This window comes from Saccharomyces paradoxus, chromosome XVI (genome assembly GCF_002079055.1).
Source record: "Saccharomyces paradoxus chromosome XVI, complete sequence".
Taxonomy (NCBI): Eukaryota; Fungi; Ascomycota; class Saccharomycetes; order Saccharomycetales; family Saccharomycetaceae; genus Saccharomyces; species Saccharomyces paradoxus.
This window is the reverse complement of record NC_047502.1, coordinates 521169-539938: the sequence shown is the minus strand read 5'-3', so window position 1 is coordinate 539938 and position 18770 is coordinate 521169. Positions and strand designations below refer to the sequence as shown.

General features: G+C 38.1%; 9 protein-coding genes and 1 non-coding gene across 10 annotated transcripts; 4 read left to right on the top strand and 6 right to left on the bottom strand.

Annotated features, from left to right (window-relative positions):
* Positions 1–79: 79 nt before the first annotated feature.
* On the top strand, positions 80–2311 carry SPAR_P02650 (uncharacterized protein; the record flags this gene model as incomplete). Its single annotated transcript, XM_033913871.1, has 1 exon — positions 80–2311. The coding sequence occupies one exon, from the start codon at positions 80–82 to the stop codon at positions 2309–2311; it is 2232 nt and encodes a 743-aa protein (XP_033769762.1).
* A 750-nt stretch (positions 2312–3061) lies between these two features.
* SPAR_Ptrna5F lies at positions 3062–3153 on the top strand. The gene has a single exon. It is a non-coding gene; the product is annotated as a tRNA-Phe (tRNA).
* A 350-nt stretch (positions 3154–3503) lies between these two features.
* On the bottom strand, positions 3504–5054 carry PDH1 (putative 2-methylcitrate dehydratase; the record flags this gene model as incomplete). The annotated part of the gene is made up of 1 exon (XM_033913870.1): positions 3504–5054. One exon carries the CDS (start codon positions 5052–5054, stop codon positions 3504–3506), a length of 1551 nt encoding a protein of 516 aa, XP_033769761.1.
* Positions 5055–5576: 522 nt separating this feature from the next.
* CIT3 (citrate (Si)-synthase CIT3) lies at positions 5577–7040 on the bottom strand (the record flags this gene model as incomplete). The annotated part of the gene is made up of 1 exon (XM_033913869.1): positions 5577–7040. One exon carries the CDS (start codon positions 7038–7040, stop codon positions 5577–5579), a length of 1464 nt encoding a protein of 487 aa, XP_033769760.1.
* Positions 7041–7526: 486 nt separating this feature from the next.
* Positions 7527–8651, bottom strand: HAT1 (histone acetyltransferase catalytic subunit HAT1; the record flags this gene model as incomplete). The annotated part of the gene is made up of 1 exon (XM_033913868.1): positions 7527–8651. One exon carries the CDS (start codon positions 8649–8651, stop codon positions 7527–7529), a length of 1125 nt encoding a protein of 374 aa, XP_033769759.1.
* Positions 8652–8928: 277 nt separating this feature from the next.
* On the top strand, positions 8929–9630 carry SNF8 (ESCRT-II subunit protein SNF8; the record flags this gene model as incomplete). Its single annotated transcript, XM_033913867.1, has 1 exon — positions 8929–9630. The coding sequence occupies one exon, from the start codon at positions 8929–8931 to the stop codon at positions 9628–9630; it is 702 nt and encodes a 233-aa protein (XP_033769758.1).
* A 212-nt stretch (positions 9631–9842) lies between these two features.
* ULA1 (Ula1p) lies at positions 9843–11231 on the bottom strand (the record flags this gene model as incomplete). Its single annotated transcript, XM_033913866.1, has 1 exon — positions 9843–11231. The coding sequence occupies one exon, from the start codon at positions 11229–11231 to the stop codon at positions 9843–9845; it is 1389 nt and encodes a 462-aa protein (XP_033769757.1).
* A 360-nt stretch (positions 11232–11591) lies between these two features.
* Positions 11592–12632, top strand: LSP1 (lipid-binding protein LSP1; the record flags this gene model as incomplete). The annotated part of the gene is made up of 1 exon (XM_033913865.1): positions 11592–12632. The coding sequence occupies one exon, from the start codon at positions 11592–11594 to the stop codon at positions 12630–12632; it is 1041 nt and encodes a 346-aa protein (XP_033769756.1).
* Positions 12633–12972: 340 nt separating this feature from the next.
* Positions 12973–14793, bottom strand: AEP3 (Aep3p; the record flags this gene model as incomplete). Its single annotated transcript, XM_033913864.1, has 1 exon — positions 12973–14793. The coding sequence occupies one exon, from the start codon at positions 14791–14793 to the stop codon at positions 12973–12975; it is 1821 nt and encodes a 606-aa protein (XP_033769755.1).
* A 339-nt stretch (positions 14794–15132) lies between these two features.
* On the bottom strand, positions 15133–18645 carry NCR1 (sphingolipid transporter; the record flags this gene model as incomplete). The annotated part of the gene is made up of 1 exon (XM_033913863.1): positions 15133–18645. One exon carries the CDS (start codon positions 18643–18645, stop codon positions 15133–15135), a length of 3513 nt encoding a protein of 1170 aa, XP_033769754.1.
* Positions 18646–18770: the final 125 nt, after the last annotated feature.

The window sequence follows — 18770 nt, the reverse complement described above, 5'->3', positions numbered from 1 at the left end:
ATGGAAAAGAGTTGAGTAAAAGGACTACAACCCCACAAGACTTTAGTGTTTCCAAGAGATTTACTACAAGCACTGTAGGATGGCCTCGAATACTTCGTTATTAGGGCGTAGGAGAGTATCATATTCCTCTACCGCTCCACCACGATTCAAAAGATCAGTCGACCAGCGTGATATTTTCTCGGACAATTTTGATTATGACAAAGATTCATCCAGCCGAGGCAGGACCTATGTTACAACATCGATTCCAACTTCTGGAGCATGCCCAACGAACAACTCAAGATTGGAATGCACTAATAGTACAAATAATAACGACAGCGTTGACGACAACGGTAGAGTGTTTGAAACTGTGCCTTATTACTTGCCCTGCTTTTCATGGCTTCCTGAGTATACGTTCAATAAATTGTGGGGTGACATAATTGCAGGTATCTCACTAGCGTCATTTCAGATACCACTTGCGCTATCGTACACAACTTCAATTGCACATGTCCCACCTTTATGTGGATTATATTCTTTGGCTATTAGCCCATTCGTGTATGGTGTTCTAGGATCCGTCCCTCAGATGATAGTTGGGCCTGAAAGTGCAATTTCCTTGGTTGTGGGGCAAGCAGTCGAGTCTATAACGCTACATAAAGACAATGTTTCTCTAATTGATATTTCAACAGTTATAACATTTGTTAGTGGCGCTATTCTACTTTTTTCTGGCATTTCCAGATTCGGTTTCCTTGGCAATGTTCTTAGTAAGGCACTTCTACGAGGCTTTATAAGTTCAGTGGGACTGGTTATGATTATCAACTCACTGATTTCTGAATTAAAGCTAGACAAATTTTTAGTAAGCTTGCCTCAACATTATCATACCCCTTTCGAAAAAGTACTCTTCCTTATTGATTATGCGCCAGCACAATACCACATGCCAACGGCGGTATTCAGCGGATGTTGCTTGATTATCCTCTTCGCAACGCGTCTATTAAAGAGGAAATTAATGAAATACCACAAGAGTGCAATATTTTTTCCAGACATATTATTAGTGGTAATTGTCACTATCCTTATTTCAATGAAATTTGATTTAAAACACAGATATGGTATAACTATAATTGGGGACTTCAGTATGGATAACCTTGATGAATTAAAAAACCCTTTGACTCACCCCAGGCGTAAGCTAATACCAGATCTCTTTAGCGCATCCCTAATTGTGGCAATGTTGGGTTTTTTTGAATCTACTACCGCGTCGAAATCTCTTGGAACAACTTACAACCTTACAGTTTCCTCTAATAGAGAGCTAGTAGCTTTAGGATTTATGAATATTGTCATCTCATTATTCGGTGCTCTTCCCTCATTCGGTGGATATGGAAGGTCCAAGATTAACGCCCTATCAGGGGCCCAAAGCGTAATGTCGGGAGTGTTTGTGGGTGTTATCACCTTAATCACGATGAATTTACTTCTTCAATTCGTACACTACATTCCCAATTGTGTCTTGTCCGTCATTACAACCATAATCGGGATTAGTTTGTTAGAGGAAGTACCCGGCGACATAAAGTTCCATTTGAGATGTGGCGGCTTTAATGAAATATTCGTTTTTGCTGTTACCTTCTGTATCACAATATTTTACTCAATTGAAGCTGGAATATGCATCGGATGCGTCTATTCAATTATAAATATAATAAAACATTCAGCAAAGTCAAGAATCCAAATTTTGGCCAGAATAGCAGGAACGTCGAACTTTACAAATCTTGACGACTACTTGATGAATATGAAGAGGAACCCTTTAGATGTTGAAGGCACGGAAGAGATTGAGGGATGCATGATTGTCAGGATACCGGAGCCTCTCACATTTACAAACAGCGAAGATTTAAAGCAGAGGCTTGACAGAATAGAGAGATATGGTTCGTCTAAGATACATCCTGGAAGGAGATCTTTTCGCTCGAAGGATTCCATAAAATACATCATTTTCGATCTAGGCGGAATGACCTCAATAGATTCCTCAGCCGCCCAGGTGCTGGATGAAATTATTACTAGTTATAAAAGGCGCAACGTCTTTATTTATCTCGCAAATGTGTCCATAAATGATAAGGTAAGAAGGCGATTGTTGAAAGCAGGCGTAGCCCCTAATGTGGAAAGAGCGCAACAAAGTACTAACGAAAATAATACTAGTAATGCATGCATTGATGCGGAAGAACCGTATTCCCAATACTTCGATAGTATTGATGCGGCTCTTTATGAGGTTGAAAAAATGAAAACTAAAGGAAACAACGTTCTGAACAATGATTCAGAGAGTTTTATGTCTAATACTTTATTTAATTCAAGCCTAGTGTAGAACTTCGAATGAAAACAAAGGCGTTTGTGTGGTTGCGTAATTTGAAATATTGATTAATTGTTTCGGCCTGCAATTTTTAGGTTTATTTATTTAATACACCATGCTTTCCTCATTTTTTAATTTATTTATTTATTTACGAAGAAAATTAGTAAACGAACTTTCAAAAAACTCATTTATACGTTATATTCGCATTGAGAATTATGTGGGTAATTAGATAATTGTTGGGATTCCATTGTTACTAAAGGCTATAATTGAGAATTATGTGGGTAATTAGATAATTGTTGGGATTCCATTGTTACTAAAGGCTATAATATTAGGTATATAGAATATACTAGAAGTTCTCCTCGAGGATATAGGAATCCACAAAAGGGAATCGATAGTTCTACATAGTGTTATTATTTTATCTTCTTTCTTTTTATATGTTGTCATTCATTATCCTATTACATTATCAATCCTTGCATTTCAGCTTCCATTAGATTGGATGACTGTTTCTCAATTTTTATGCCATCCTCTTGCACCGCATGTTATAATATAATATTAAATAGATGATATTAGAATTTCATTCCAACAAAAATAAGTCTGACAACAAGTTTCTCTCCTTGACAAGACACTCAGTATTAGCCGAGCCCGTAATACAACAGAACAGATCTTGTTGTATTGCGGGCTCGTCCTATACCAAATGTCTTGGCAACACTAAGCCCATAAAAGAGAGTAAGTCATTTTGAGATACAACAAGATCACAAATATTAGGCGGATTTAGCTCAGTTGGGAGAGCGCCAGACTGAAGAAAACACTTCGGTCAAGTTATCTGGAGGTCCTGTGTTCGATCCACAGAATTCGCATTTTTGCAGCCCAATTTTATTAGTATTTTTGCAGTAAATGACGGACTCTTGTTGGTTGATTTTGAATAAAGAACAATCTTACGGTATATATATAAAAGGAAACAAAGAAAGCAATATATTTATTCTTTTAATAGATGTTATTAATCCTATATAAAAGTCATTAAATTGGAGCCAGAATATTTAGAAACACCATGTTATTGGATTTAATTGAATTTTGCAAGTAATTTCCTTGTTTGTTGAGACAGCGCTTCTATCTTTAAAAATAGAAAATAGCTCCAAAGCATTCTTGAGATTTTTTTTTTAATAATTGGAGTAAGTACAACTTCGTTTGCTCATAAGGTGCCAACGAGTCACTCCTCAGTAAATAAATCCATGTATGAGTCGATTGGCATATTCAAGAAGTTTGTTTTTAAACTTTCATTCATTATAACGTCGACTTTATCAGGGCTACCTACGAAATGCTCGCGCAGATGCCTTTGAAATTTATCCAGTAATAATGGTATTCCTTCCTCTCTTCTAAATTTGTGGCCAACAGGATACTCTACAAAAATTTCGTCCAGCTGTGTCCCGTCGTTCAGCTCTATGAGAAGGGCGTTGCCTATCGACCTTTTATCTGGATCATGATAATCTTGAGAGAGCTGAGTATCCTCGATACAATACATTTTCGATCTTAAGTTGTCAATCTCATGGTTGCTTGCGACCTCATCCGAGTAATCGGCAGCCGTGAGATTACCGGTAATTAGCGGAACCGCAATCATGTACTGGATACAATGGTCCCTATCGGCATAATTATACAGCGGACCGGATTTATCTATAATCCTCATTGCTGCCTCTTGAGTTCTAATTCTAATGGACTTGATATCTTTAAAAGATTTCGCTTGTTCGCCAAGAACGTTATACGCTTTTACAGCCGCTTCTACGGCAGTTTGTGCATGAAATTCGGCAGGAAATGATATCTTGAACAGAATATTTTCCATGACGTAAGAACCATATTCTGACCTTTGTTGAAACGTTAAAGGTTTACCTTTGAATAAAACGTCATAAAATCCCCAAGTTTTAGCTGTTAACACTGAGGGTATCGTGCCGACATTAGCATTTTTGACTAAATAAGCCAGGTTTACGGCCCTCGAAACTGCGTCTCCCGCCGCCCATGACTTCCTAGATCCAGTATTCGGAGCATGACGGTAAGTACGCAGCGACTGACCATCTACAAATGCTTGTGACAGTACTTCAATGGTTTGCTCTTGACTTAAGCCCAGCATCTTTGAGACAACAGCAGCCGTTGCCACTTTCACCAGCACTACATGATCTAAACCCACTTTATTGAAGGAATTTTCGAGCGCTATTATGCCTTGGATTTCATGCGCTTTAATCATTGCATCTAATACATCTTTAACAAGAAACTGTTTTCCACTCTTTCCGCGGGTAGCTTTGTTTAATCTGGACAAGTGATCTGCGACGGCTAAAATTCCCCCAAGGTTATCTGATGGGTGTCCCCACTCGGCAGCCAACCAACAGTCATTATAATCTAGCCAACGTATTAGAGTACCAATGGCAAAAGAACCCTTCACTGGGTCCATAACGTAAGAAGTACCTAGTACTTTTGTTCCGTTGGGAACTATTGTGCCTGGCACAATTGGCTTGATAATATTTCGAGCCTGCTTAAATTTCAAAGCTGCCAAGCCACAGCCTAGAGTATCAAGGAAACAGAGTCTTGCTGTATCTAGAGCCAAAGATGACGTTATTGGGGTTTCATGAACATATTTCGCGATGTCTTTCAAAACCTTATCTGGACTTGGTCTTTCATTAGTTTGTACAGATGCTGTCCTCAGGGAAGAAAATTCCTTTTTAGGGAGGCACACCTTGATTCTATTATATTTTAGATTTTTGACTAAAAACATTTTGTTTGCTCACGATTACTTGAGAGTGGTAACAAGTAGCAAAATACTATCCGAGAGAGTGCTATAAGTTACACATGCATTATGGTAGATTTATATACCTTGCAAACTTCGCTGAGTCTGGCTTTGACCTCAACGAATGCAAACACATGAAGGGCAAAAGCGGAATGACTTAGATATTTTAAATGTGGAGAAATAAAGTATTTCAATAAAGTTTCTAAGTGCTCCGCGTCCGACCTCGGAGAAGTGGCTACATACTGGTGTCGAAACCCGATGCGGTCAATAAATGAGAATCCTTTATATAATGCTCCAGATGTGATAGAATCAAAAAAAAGAAAGGGAGAAAAAAAAAAGCCGACTAACGAATAACTATTTTGGTGAGCGTATTGGCCAGCATTCTTTCTTATATGTTTTCTCAAAAGAATATATGTATTAGCTATGGTTGCACTTGCTGCCGTATGTAATTTTAGTTATATTCCAATATTGTAATAGCAAGAGAAGTATTTTTTGTATATAAGAATAGCGTTATATCACATTATTGACATTGCTTGCTTTGGTAAGTGCTTTCAGGCCTTCCAAGTCCAAACTCTTCGGCCTTTCAATTGGTAAACCTAAGATGCGATCCCAAACTAGTTGTGTTAAGGGCCCCATAGCCCTTGAACACCCAAAAATGACAGTAAAGAACAATAATTCCCTGATTCCATAATGATAAAATAAAATCCCTGATGCTGAGTCAACATTGGGAAATGGATTCTTACTCTTTCCGTGTTCTAGCAAAACCTTAGGCGCTACTTCTGCTAACTTTTGCATCAACAAAACATTCTTGTCGTTCTTGAATTCGATGGGCCTCTTCTGCGCAAATTCAAGCATTGCTGTAAATCGAGGATCTGGTTTACGCAAAACTGCGTGGCCATAACCGGGAATCACACGGTTTGAATTCAGAATTTTCCAAAGATAATCTTTGATTTCTTCCTCTCGTGCAATACTGGAAATATTTGAGTTCATCTCTATGAGAAATCTTACTACTTCTTGTGCAGCCAACCCATGTAAAGGTCCTGCTAATCCCATTATTCCAGACGAATAGCTGAGATACGGGTCACTCAACGCACTTCCAACCAAATGGGTGGTGTGAGCAGAAACATTGCCGCCCTCGTGATCTACGTGTATACCGGTATATAACCGCATCAAGTTTATGAAGTCCAAGGATTGCTGGGAATTAAGGTTGCACGTATTAGAGGAGTTCTTTTCATTTGTCATACCCAGCAGAGAACATATGTTGGTGCACCAATCCACGTCCTCACTATATTCCCCTAATGGACGTCCTTCATTTGTGATGTTTGAATAAATTCTACCCGTCAACAGTGGTAGAGAGGCAATTAAATTTAGCGAATCCTCTAGCGTATCTTTCCAAAATTCCGTCTTTCCTATGAGGCCTTTTTGGTAGTTTGTGGCAAAGACGGACCCTTTGTTCATTGATGCTAACCCAATTGCAAGTTGAGTCATAGGGTGCATATCTCTGGGTAAACTTGCCAAAACTTTTTCTGTATAATGTGGCAATTTTCTTCCGCGAATAGCTAATTCTTTCCTCAAAGAGGTAGCTTCCTCGAATGTTGGCACAATACCTGTCATCAGCAGCCATAGCATTGATTCTGGCAGGAAATTATCATCATCGACACCGGTGTTAGGTAATCTTTCTTGACATTCTTCAATCGTTAAACCTTGAAATCTTATGCCATGTTCGGGATCTAATGATGTTCCTTGCCAAAACATTGATTGATTACCTCTCATTCCACCTAGAACCGATGAAATGGTAATCGGTCCGACAACCGTATTGCCATAAGATGCCTTCAAATTTTTCACAGCATCTCTTTTTTGAGGAATCACATTTTCTAATGTTTCCTTAAGAGTCAATGCAGAAGACTTTATAATTGCTGAAGAGTTGAAGAATCTTTTGCACGAATATGCACCTAGTAGAAGTCCTTGTACCATCTTATAGTTAACTACTTAACGGTGTAAACTCCTAATCAAACATAATCAACATTATGATTGGGACACTCGTCTACAGCTACCTATCTTTAAATATAAAGGGACATAGAGGCCTATCCATTTATGTAAGGTCATCCATTTTCAGTGTGGAGTAAGTCATCAAAACATTATTTAGCCGCTTTGCCGGTTTCGCTTAAGAACCGCTATCATTGTGTCACTTCCCCAATTTTTTTTTTGCATGATTTGTTCGCCTTTAGAAAACATCAATTAGTTTTTTCTTTGTCTTTGAAATAAGCAGCATATTTACTTTCGGAAATGAAAAACAAAAGAAATTTGATTTAAAATAAAAAAATATAAAATTTAGTAATTTACAAATTAAAAAAAGAGAAAAAATAAAATCTCTAGATTAATCATGTGACTAAATCTACTGAAAATAAATAATTATACGACTATCTTTTTATTATTAATATTTATTATTCTTTAAAAAAATTAAGTTTTAGAAGTATTTATCGATTCTATAATACGCCTATAATCATCTTTAACCAAGACAAATGAATTTTGTAAAGCTTCCCTTGCTTTCTCTGGGTCAGTTTGATCGAGCGCATCATAATTTTTAATGAACAGCCGCTTCTTTACCCTCCGTTCAAATGATGGAGAATTGTCTAAAAGAAGAAGCATTTCTACAATACGATTGAACTGTCTTTCTTCCAGTTTGAAAGATTTTTGACTCGATTCCAAAAACTCATCAGAAAGTTCTGAATGTTCCTGTAAAACAGTATCATAACCAAGTTTTCGTAGTCTTTGAACATCGTTCCTGTCGCGAAGATCATCAAATGCTTCGTTTGGATCCTCTACAGTAATTTCAGTGATACTTTTGTCTTCTAGCCAAGACTGGACTATAGCCTCATAAAGACAGGATCCATGCCCTTTATTTTGATAAGGTGGGAAGATGAGGAATTGGGATATTTTAGCTCTAAATTTCTTGTCGATATCCTCATCAAAGGATTGTGCCCCCAAGTAGTGCCAATACTTATAGGTAGTAACAAAACCAATCAACTTTTTTGTTTTCTTGTCAAATAACCAATAGATATCCCAATTTGGGTCACTCTCATCTATGTAGTTAGCAGCTTCAATAAAAAGTATTGGAAAGATTTGAACACGACGATGCATTCTCCTGGCCAAATCGTCAATCAAATTCGCTTTATATACAACAAACTCTTCTCCATTCAACGAATACTCTGACACCTTTTTAAAGCCATCAGATAACTTGTGAGTTTTTTGCTCTTCTGCAAAGCAATCTACCCACTTAGATTCATCCTTAACGATTACATCATCCTTTGGTAAAAAAGAAAGTAACTTTTCCTCCACGTCTACAACATCGTTATCCTTTAACTTTGCTGAACACTTAACATTTACATACGGTTTAAATGCTACTGAATCAAATGCTAGGTGAATGACAAGATCCTTGTAGCCGTAGATCTTTTCTGAGTCGCCATAAATTGGATACGTGAATAACGGTGAAAATTGAATAGCGTTTTCTCCAACTATGGAAACTTTTAAAGCTTCGTTGGCGCTTGAAGTCCATGTCTCAGGTTTGAAATCTTCGGCAGACATGTTATTGATCCTCGTTAAAGCTATAGTTCAAACGTGACCTCGCTGGAAACACTTGCAGAAAGGTATGTTTACAAGTCTGAGCAAAAGCGCATAGGAATCTCATAAGTTCATTATCCTCAGTTAATATGTTTATCACTTATAACGTTGGGTTTTCCAAGAAGGTAGGCCATCGATCCTGGAATACATTGCAGACTCTTCAGGCGATTTAAGTGCATCAAAGTGTTTACCAGGACCTGGAAAGATCCCGGCGTAGGAGTCAATTTCGAAATCCTTTAACATGAAACAATTTGGATTGGCAGCTTTTGATGAGTTAAAGGACGGAAAGTACAACGATGTAAACAAAACCATACTAGAAAAGCAATCCATCGAATTAAGGGACCAATTAAAGGTATTCCAAGAACGACTGGTAGAATTTGCCAAAAGACACAATAGCGAGCTTCAAGCTTCACCTGAATTCCGCTCAAAATTTATGCACATGTGCTCCTCTATTGGGATTGATCCCCTATCTTTGTTCGATCGAGATAAACACTTATTTACAGTGAATGATTTTTATTATGAAATATGTCTTAAAGTTATAGAAATTTGTCGACAAACTAAAGATATGAATGGAGGTGTTATTTCTTTTCAAGAATTGGAGAAAGTACACTTTCGTAAGCTGAATGTTGGGCTCGATGATTTGGAAAAATCTATCGACATGCTAAAGAGTCTAGAATGTTTTGAGATATTTCAAATTCGTGGCAAAAAGTTTTTGCGAAGTGTTCCAAATGAACTAACATCTGATCAAACGAAGATTTTGGAAATTTGTTCCATTCTGGGTTATTCAAGTATCTCCTTGCTAAAGGCAAACTTGGGATGGGAGGCTTTGAGGAGTAAATCGGCTCTCGATGAAATGGTCGCTAACGGTTTACTGTGGATAGATTATCAAGGTGGTGCAGAGGCATTGTATTGGGATCCCTCTTGGATTACCAGGCAACTATGAGATCGATAATTTGAACAGGAATCGTGAGTGAATGTTAGGTATTTATCGATATCATACTTTTTCACGCATAGTTCATTCTTCTGGCGTCTCATTGTTGTATAGATTCGATATTATATGCATTATAAAGGTTTACATTTAGTCCTTGTTTGGATCAAAGTAGGGAATTAGAAAAAATAAGCACCCTACGAAATCGAAAAACTGACAGAAATTTTTTATATTTTATACGTTGCAGATGAATTATCTATGCCATTATATAAAAATAAGTTATCAATAGGAACATAATGATGCGTAATAAGCTTGATCGCTTCTTGGGCTACCGCACCACCAAAAAAAGCCATAACAGGATAATTATCGTCAACCCGTAAACCAATAAACTCATCTTTAGGCTCTGAAGTTACTGTGGATTGCTCCCAGAATTGAACCATAACCAATGCGTCCAAAAGAGTATTCGAGGTGCTGAAAATACCCAGCAGGTCACTTTTTGGCGGCAATATTTTCCTGACCTCCCCGTAATGGGAACAGAATGTGTTCAAGACATCTTGCGAAACTTTTTTCTTACCGCGAGCTAAAATTTGCTCTACGCAGGACTTGTCAAGCTTAGCTTTCACTTCATACAATGTTTTGAGCCTAATATAATTTTCCGTGGTCGACTCCATATCTGGGAGCGCACCCGTTAAAGGTTGGAAGCTGAGCTCTCCATTCTCTTCAGCTATTTTTTTTAAAGCCAATAATAGTGTGAATATCTCGTAGTTATAAGTATCATGCCAATCGTTCCCATAATCTGATATTTCCAAATTCCGGAGCAAATCGTCCAGTTCTTTGCAACAATCATTTTGAGAGCAAGCCAAATAAGCATACCGCTTAGCTTCCACATAATTGGGTTCGTAGATAACATCATTCCCTAGAGGAAAGCAAATTTGGTTCAAAGCGTTCTTCACCTGACCAATTGTTATCCTCCCAGTATTACCACCCTTTCCGAGTTTCGCAATACACTTCATGAGCAAAACAATATATGGAATACCAGAAAACGTGGGTATATCCATCTTACTTAGGTCAAACGTATTTACATAATTTATCAATTCAGGCCAAGGCTTTTGTAACCGTAAGTCATACTTTTTACTATCTGGGTGTGCTTGCAAAACAAAATGTGTTTCTGAGAGTACCAGATTCATATATCCATAAAACCCAGAGACGAAAGTGTTCAGAACAGGTGGAAAATTTGTTCCTCTCTGCCGTCTAACCTCATTTAAATCGAGTATCGTAGTTTGGTCACCAATACAAGTCAAGATTACCACCGAGAAGCGGGCCCAATCATACTGAAGTTGCTGTAACGTCTTTTCAAGGTCATTTTCCTCATATTCTAGCTGTTTAGAAGCCAACCGCTCAAGATCTTTTTTAAGCTGTGCTAAAAACAGAGCTCCCGATGGAACCGCATACTTCACTTTGAGCCAAGTAAGAGATGATATTCCGGCAAGCACCAGATTCTTGATAACTTCCTGCAGCAAAGGTGTAGCAGGTCCTATCACGCACACACGGGACCGGTTCAAACTATCCTGACCCACCGCCCCCCATAACCTCAGCTGTCTGTCATATCTTTCCATATCTTCATCTGTCGGCTATCTAGCTGGCTTATGAAATGAAGAGGCGAGTCATCTCTTGACGTCAATCGTCCGGCTCACACTTCTATTGCGTTGCTAAGCTAGAAATCTCAGCTCCTACAACCCCGCTCGTTGCAGCCGAGTGAAAAGGGGATTGCGAAAGGCGTTAGAGGGGATAAAAAGGGGCCCTTTAAAAAAAAGTCGGAAAAACCGGGAAGATGCAACGGCTAAGTCGCAGTATATAAACAGGTGAGATAGAAAGGAAAAAAGTGGAAGCCTTTTGCTTCCTCAGTTCACTGTGTAAACGTAAATTCTGGTTATTTGGTATACGAAAAACTAAACATTTGAAGTTCCAATATAAGAATGCATAGAACTTACTCTTTAAGAAATCAAAGAGCCCCTACCGCTGCTGAGCTACAAGCTCCTCCTCCACCACCATCCTCAACGAAATCCAAATTCTTTGGAAAGGCCTCTATTGCGTCTAGTTTTAGAAAAAATGCGGCTGGTAACTTTGGACCTGAATTAGCGCGTAAGCTATCTCAATTGGTAAAGACTGAAAAAGGTGTCCTAAGAGCTATGGAAGTTGTTGCCAGCGAGCGTCGTGAAGCTGCTAAGCAATTGTCTCTATGGGGCGCTGACAATGATGATGATGTTTCCGACGTGACCGACAAGTTGGGTGTCTTAATATATGAGTTAGGTGAATTACAAGACCAATTCATCGATAAATATGATCAATACAGAGTTACCTTAAAATCAATTAGAAACATTGAAGCCTCTGTTCAACCTTCAAGAGATCGTAAGGAAAAGATCACTGACGAAATTGCCCACTTAAAATATAAAGACCCTCAATCAACAAAAATCCCAGTTTTAGAGCAAGAATTGGTTCGTGCCGAAGCCGAATCTTTGGTTGCGGAAGCTCAGTTATCGAACATCACACGTGAAAAATTGAAGGCTGCTTATAGTTATATGTTTGATTCATTAAGAGAGCTTTCTGAAAAATTCGCCTTGATTGCTGGATACGGAAAGGCTTTGTTAGAACTGCTAGATGACTCTCCTGTTACTCCAGGTGAAGCCAGACCAGCCTATGATGGCTACGAAGCTTCTCGCCAAATTATCATGGATGCGGAATCGGCTTTGGAATCCTGGACTCTAGATATGGCTGCAGTTAAACCAACTCTTTCTTTCCATCAAACGGTTGATGACGTCTATGAAGACGAAGATGGCGAAGAAGAAGAAGAAGAAGAAGAAGAAGAACCTGAAATCCAAAACGGTGATGCTCCTGGTCAAGTGGTCGAAGAAGAAGAAGTTGAGTGGACTACTGAAGTTCCCGTAGACGACGAAACCCATGAGGTCAATCATCAAAATGGCCAAAACGGTCGTTCCTCCGGTTCTGAAAACATCTGAGTCTTTTCTAATAATTAATATATTCGAACCTTTCTATATTGTACTTGTTTTCTCACCGGTCCAAGTCTACTTATTAATTTTATCTGGGTTTTGGTTCAGGTATTATTCGGCCAAGATTCCAGTATTGTAATCACCTTCTCTTTATAATTAATTAAACAAGTTTTATAAGACCTAATAATTAACTTTCTCTTACTCTCCATTGCAGTTGAAGAAATCTAACTTTTAAAAGTCTAGTGATATGAATATGATCTATGAAGTATATATGTACAATAAAAATGCCTGTATTATCAAATTTTCTTTCCGAATGCAAGAAAGGCACTTCCTTACGCCTCCCCTCTCGTCAAAACTCCTTGACTATCATTCTCTCTACTAGCTCTTTTTTGAAAGCTACATCGTTGTCTTTGATATACGACTTTTTTTTTTCGAAAGCAGCCTTTGTGGCTATTGCTTTAATCCGATTTCGGTATTCTCTTTTTTTCTGGGAGATATTTGAAGGTAAGCTTGTGGACTTCTGGTGATCGTGTGTTGCACTGGTGCAGCGTAGAGTAATAGGGATACAACCCAAAAATCGTAATATTTTCTTTTGGGAAGGATCACTCTCCTTCCAAATTTTCCAAGAGAACTCACCATTAGAAGCAATCAGGTTGCCCAACAATTTCCTTGCTTTTTCAATTGACTTTTCTGAAAGAGCAGTAGAATTACTAAACTTGAAAATTGATTCCGCTTTGGTACTCCAATAAGTTGTACGCAACCCAAATCCTTCAGCAAACTTCAAATCTTTGATATACTGGAGGACCGCTCCAAAATTCTTGGTGTTACCATTTCTAACCAATGCCTTGAATAACATTTCGAACGTCTGAGAATCCGGTTTGACTTTGTAAGTCTTACGGCAAGTATTATAGCAAAGAAATGCCAAGTCGCTTCTTCCTTTGGTAGCGAACACTCGCATAAAATGGTTTATAGCTTCCGAGTCTAACTTAAAATTACTTCTCAAATGTTGAAAACCATAATCGAGTAATTTAGATGCGGTTTGAAGTTGCTCCTCGTCCAGTAGCCGTTCTATGCATAAATAAAACATCTTCCGGGAAATTGGTAATGAATTTGTTGCCAAAACCTTCAAACAATCTTCAGCTGTATAATCCCCATTCCTCAGCACGGTGTAAACAAAGTTTACGTTGAAATTTCCTAAATGTTCACCCATCTGTACAATATACAATTGCCTCGAAACTTCATCACGAAGAAAGTTATAACACGTCGTCCAAGTTATTATATCTGCAAAAACTCCATGATTACGCATACTTCTAAGATAAAAAAGGACCTCATCATCGGGGCGCTTAGTTTTTCTAATATGTGAATTTTTCACTACGTTACGCAACAAAAGATTAAAAGTGACTGTATTTGGTTTAGCCCCCTCAGCCTTCATTTGCGCAAATATTTCTCTACAAGACGCAAAATCGAAGTGCTCACTAAAAAAGTATATCGAATCATTATAAACTTGAGCAGAACGTAAGGGCAGAGTTGTCTTATTGGTTGGATGAAGTAGGTGCCGCAGTATCTTACGCACAATACCATTTAGTTTGGAAGACGAACGAAAATTGAACTTTGTATGACTTAATATTCCAACATAGTTTTCAAACAATTGAGGGTTCTTTGAAAAATCAGGGATAGGAGGAACTTCTTGATTACTAAACTTAAGAAACTTACGAGTAAAACGTTCAGGCTGTGAATTCTCTTCATTCGGTGTGCAATCTATCAGTAATGTCAATAATTCCCTAGTAAACTCTTGAGACTTTGCTGTAAGAAGTTTCTGGAACTTGTTCGAAGACTTTGTTTGTTTAGAAATCATATACATTTGTTTTGCACGTTCCTCGTCATAGTCATCCCTAATTTGTTTCCTAGAAAGCGTTAAAGTCGGCAGACTTGAAAGGTATTCTTTGACTTGCTCCCTTTCATATTTCACGCCATGCCGTACCATTATTTGTGCCTCTCCATTTACTGACGTTAGTTTTAGACTATCGATTTCCCTTTCATTAACTTTCTTGACATTTGCTATTTGTATATGGTCTTTGAACAGATCTGGAAATATTACTTTTTGATATAGTTTTGGAGTTTCCCTCCCACCCTTAGATAGTACGTGCGCCAAACACCTCAATGTATTCATAAGTGTACTAAATGGCTAACGATACCGAAGAGGATCAGAACGTGCCAAATCGAATTCGCCTTGAAGTAGTCTTTTCTTGTTCTTATGGCCTTTCCTCTTTTGAAGCTCTGTGCGAAAATGACGAGTTTCGCCCGAAACCAGTAATACTTTTGTAACGTTATTAAAGAGTAAATATACTGGAGGTGTCTATCTTCAAAGCATCGTAATAACGAAGCCTATGTTCCCATTTCTGATTCCAGAATCTTCCCTGCAGACTGTACTACCTATTGTGATATCTATATAATTAACAAATTGCTACTTATTCTTTAATTTACGTAAAATATAGTATAATCAACGAGGCTAATCTTCTACTTCAATCGAATCGTCCTTAAAGCTTTCGCCACCAAACAATGAAAGCAAAGCGGGTAAAAACAGAAGGGAATGCAGTGCCGCAACAATGATCAGTGTAAACCACATCCTGAAGTAAAATACATCAAATATTTTCGATTGGGCGAATGCAAGAACACAAACTCCAATGAATTTGGTCAGAGTTATACCTTTGATGACAGACTCACCTATAGTGTTTAACGAATAAAGTACTCTTGAGTTTGCATCTTTTTTGGTATCACTGGCAACCACTGTAAATGATCTAACAATATGAACACAAAATTCTACAGCTAAACCGACGCAAATAATTAAATTGACCAAGCTGACAGCATTCAGTGAAATACCCAGTAGCGCCATCAAAGCACCAATGTCTACGATAATCATAGTGACGACCAGAGCCAATAGGAATGAGCTGCGTATATTCTGCAAGAAAACAGAAGAAACGGAAAAAATCAGGATGATAGCACTCCCTATCAGTTTCAACGTCAATGGTCCCAAAGTTTGATATTGAACAAAAAAAATGTAAAATGGCGAATATGCAAACATATCTAGCTCCGGAAAAGAGTTTGATATCCTAACTCCATCACTATACGCCTGGATAAAGTCCTTTTGGGATCTCAAAGGATGATGAGCTGTTCTAAAAACTGACGCCGAAACACCTGTTTCATTATATACCAACGAGGTTGAGTATGGCGCACGGCCGCCTAGAGGACAGGGGTCACTAGGCGCATTAATCCATATGCTTAAGTATTCCATGAAATCCTTGCCCTCAGGAAACCCTGACATATTGTAATTCCAAGAGCCTTGCTGGAAACAAGTTTCACAACGTCTATTAGGAAAAGAAGGAGGACACACCTCATCCGTTCCCTTCTTCAACCTACAGCACTGGTCTAGTTGAGGATTCAAAAACATTAAATAATCATCCAGCCAATTAGCCAATGGCTCCGTTAATGTGGACCTGTGTCTTTCTTGCTCCAACACATTAGCTAACGAGTCTCTTTCGCAAGTGGTAAATTTACCGCATATCTTCTGTTGGTTTTGTCTTTTACTCAAGTCCAAATTCTTTACAACCATATACACGGGTGGTCCTACGTTTAGGAAGCGATAAACATCCTTAAAATAATCAACCAAGTAAGAGTCCTGTGGAACAGCCAATGTTTGGTCTAATCCAAATTCAATTTCTGGTAAGAAAACCAGAGATGTGAAAAACCAAACCGAGAATATAGTGATTATCAATCTTTTTTGTGTTAAGATCTTAAAATAAAACTTTTTCAAAGATGATTCCTTAGTATCTTCATTTCCTGTGATTTGTTTATAGTTAGATCTCTTTTCGTAGAGAGACAAAATTGATACATAAGCCGTCAATTGTAACACTCCGTTGAATATAACGGAAACTGTGGAATATATAGCAAAATTATGGACAGCAGGCATAGTAACAAAGGCAGCTATCAAGAAACATCCAGTTTGACATAGCAATGACATCAAAATAGAAGGTGACATCCTCCCAATAGCGCTAATGATTTTTTGATCAGTTGAATACTCTGGATTTTGCTCGCAGTTTCTATCATACTCATGGGTAATCAAGAAAATATTATCTATACCGATTGCTAGGATTAAAAATGGTATTACTTCTGCTATGATTAATGTTGACCTTAAACCAAAAAGAGTCAAAAATCCGGCTGCACAAACAATAGAAGCCAAAACAATGAGTAGACCAGATATTCCAAGTAACAACCTAGTTTTCCCATTCTTCCTCCTTAAAGCCCATGTAGCATACAGAAACATCATGAGGTATGATATAGCGACGGTCGAAACATCATTATTATTGTTTAGCTCTTTTTCCAAGGAAATTTCGGTATTAAAACTGATCCTCAAGCCCTTGGGAATCTTTAAATCTAACAAATACTTTTCCAATTTTTCTTCCCAGCGATTAGCCGATAGAGTGTGGTTGGTCAATAGAAGGGTTACAACAAAGGCATGCGCATTGAGCATATCATCGTCACTAAAAAGAAGATTAGTTTTTAGAGGTTGCTGGAAAGTAGGTAGACAGTTTACAGGAAATTTCCCACATGTCTTTAACTCCCTCTCCCAGCTATCCTTGTTTGGCAAGACACCTTGAAAGTACTGTGTAAAAGATTCTATTACACATGTAGAATCTTCTGTTGGTCTGAGGCAGAGATCTTGGTATCCGATATTTTCTGACGATTGTAACTCTTCCGTAATGAAATTCTCAACGCCAAACCACCAGTCAAGTGTCTCATACGACAACACAGGGCCAGTCTCATTAACAACAAATATTTGTTCCGTCCTGTAAAACGGCCCAAAATTATTATCGAAGTATTCTTTTTCTTTATATTTTTCAGAATTCTTGCTTACCCATAAATTAATTGGATCTGTTTCAAGGGTAGCGTATTGAAAAATGATGAAACTGAATGCAAAAATACTAAAAACAGTAGTTATCAATATCTTGTAGGGGTTTTCAACAGAAAATTTTCCTACTTTCGAGAATAGGCTAGCCAGTTTATCATTAAAAGAGTTACTTTTGTTATTAAAACTCTCGAACACATTCGTCTCAGATTCATCTAAGGAACCTGATTCCGGAACAATATCGTCTTCCACAATCATTGCTCCATTTTCTTTTCTTTTACAGAGGTAGTACCACGTAACTGCAAAAAGTGCACAGATTGTGTAGAAAATCAAAACGGAAAGGGAAAAACATGGGAGAGAACCAACCTTACACACATCATCTTTTAGAGGAGCTAAATGGGGGCAAGATTCTTGACAATCAGAACATGCACATTTATATTGAGCATCATCACAGCCATAAACCTCATCGTTAAATTCTTGCCATTCTTTTTCTTCGTCTGGCAAGTCATACTTGTAATTAATCTGGAAGGGAGATCCACCAAGCATAGGTTTAGCATCTCCCAAAAACTTCAGAAATTGACTGTAATTTTTAGCACCGCCCCCAATTAGGTCCATCGCATAACCATTGGTAGCAGAGAATTTAATATTCTTACACGAGTCATAAAATTCAGACGCCCAAGACGAATTCATGAAAACGTCCAATTCTGCAACAATATCTTTATCTTCTTGTGACTTTTCCACCTTGGTAACATTAACAAACCTTCCTTGGTCAGCGGCGCAAGTGAAGTGACAGAATAGGTTATTGAAATTCTTGAGGCATGCTGGGCATGAAGAAATCAAAGGTTGAGCCTTCTGTAAATTATCTCTTAATGCCACCACCTGATCTTTAGTACAGCAAGCATAACGGACCTCTTTCCACTCTTCACCGCAAACTTCAACCAAAAGTTTACTAGCTTCGTCTGAAAGAATGGGTGGTTCAAAGCTACGTTGAACAGGGCAAGGTAATTCATTTCCAAATACTGACTTTTTCCCACAGTTCCCATACATGGCGCAGGTAGCTGTTGCCTGAACGAGCTGAACCAGCTGGCCAACTAGTGCTATAATCCATAGCAAATTCATGGTTCTACTAATTGAAGCTCTACTCTTGTTTCTTTTTGAAGGGGAAGTTATCTGTCTCTCATATAAGAACGTTATTGTACTGGTTGTTGCTGTTCCTCTCGTTTGACACTCCCGCTATATAAACC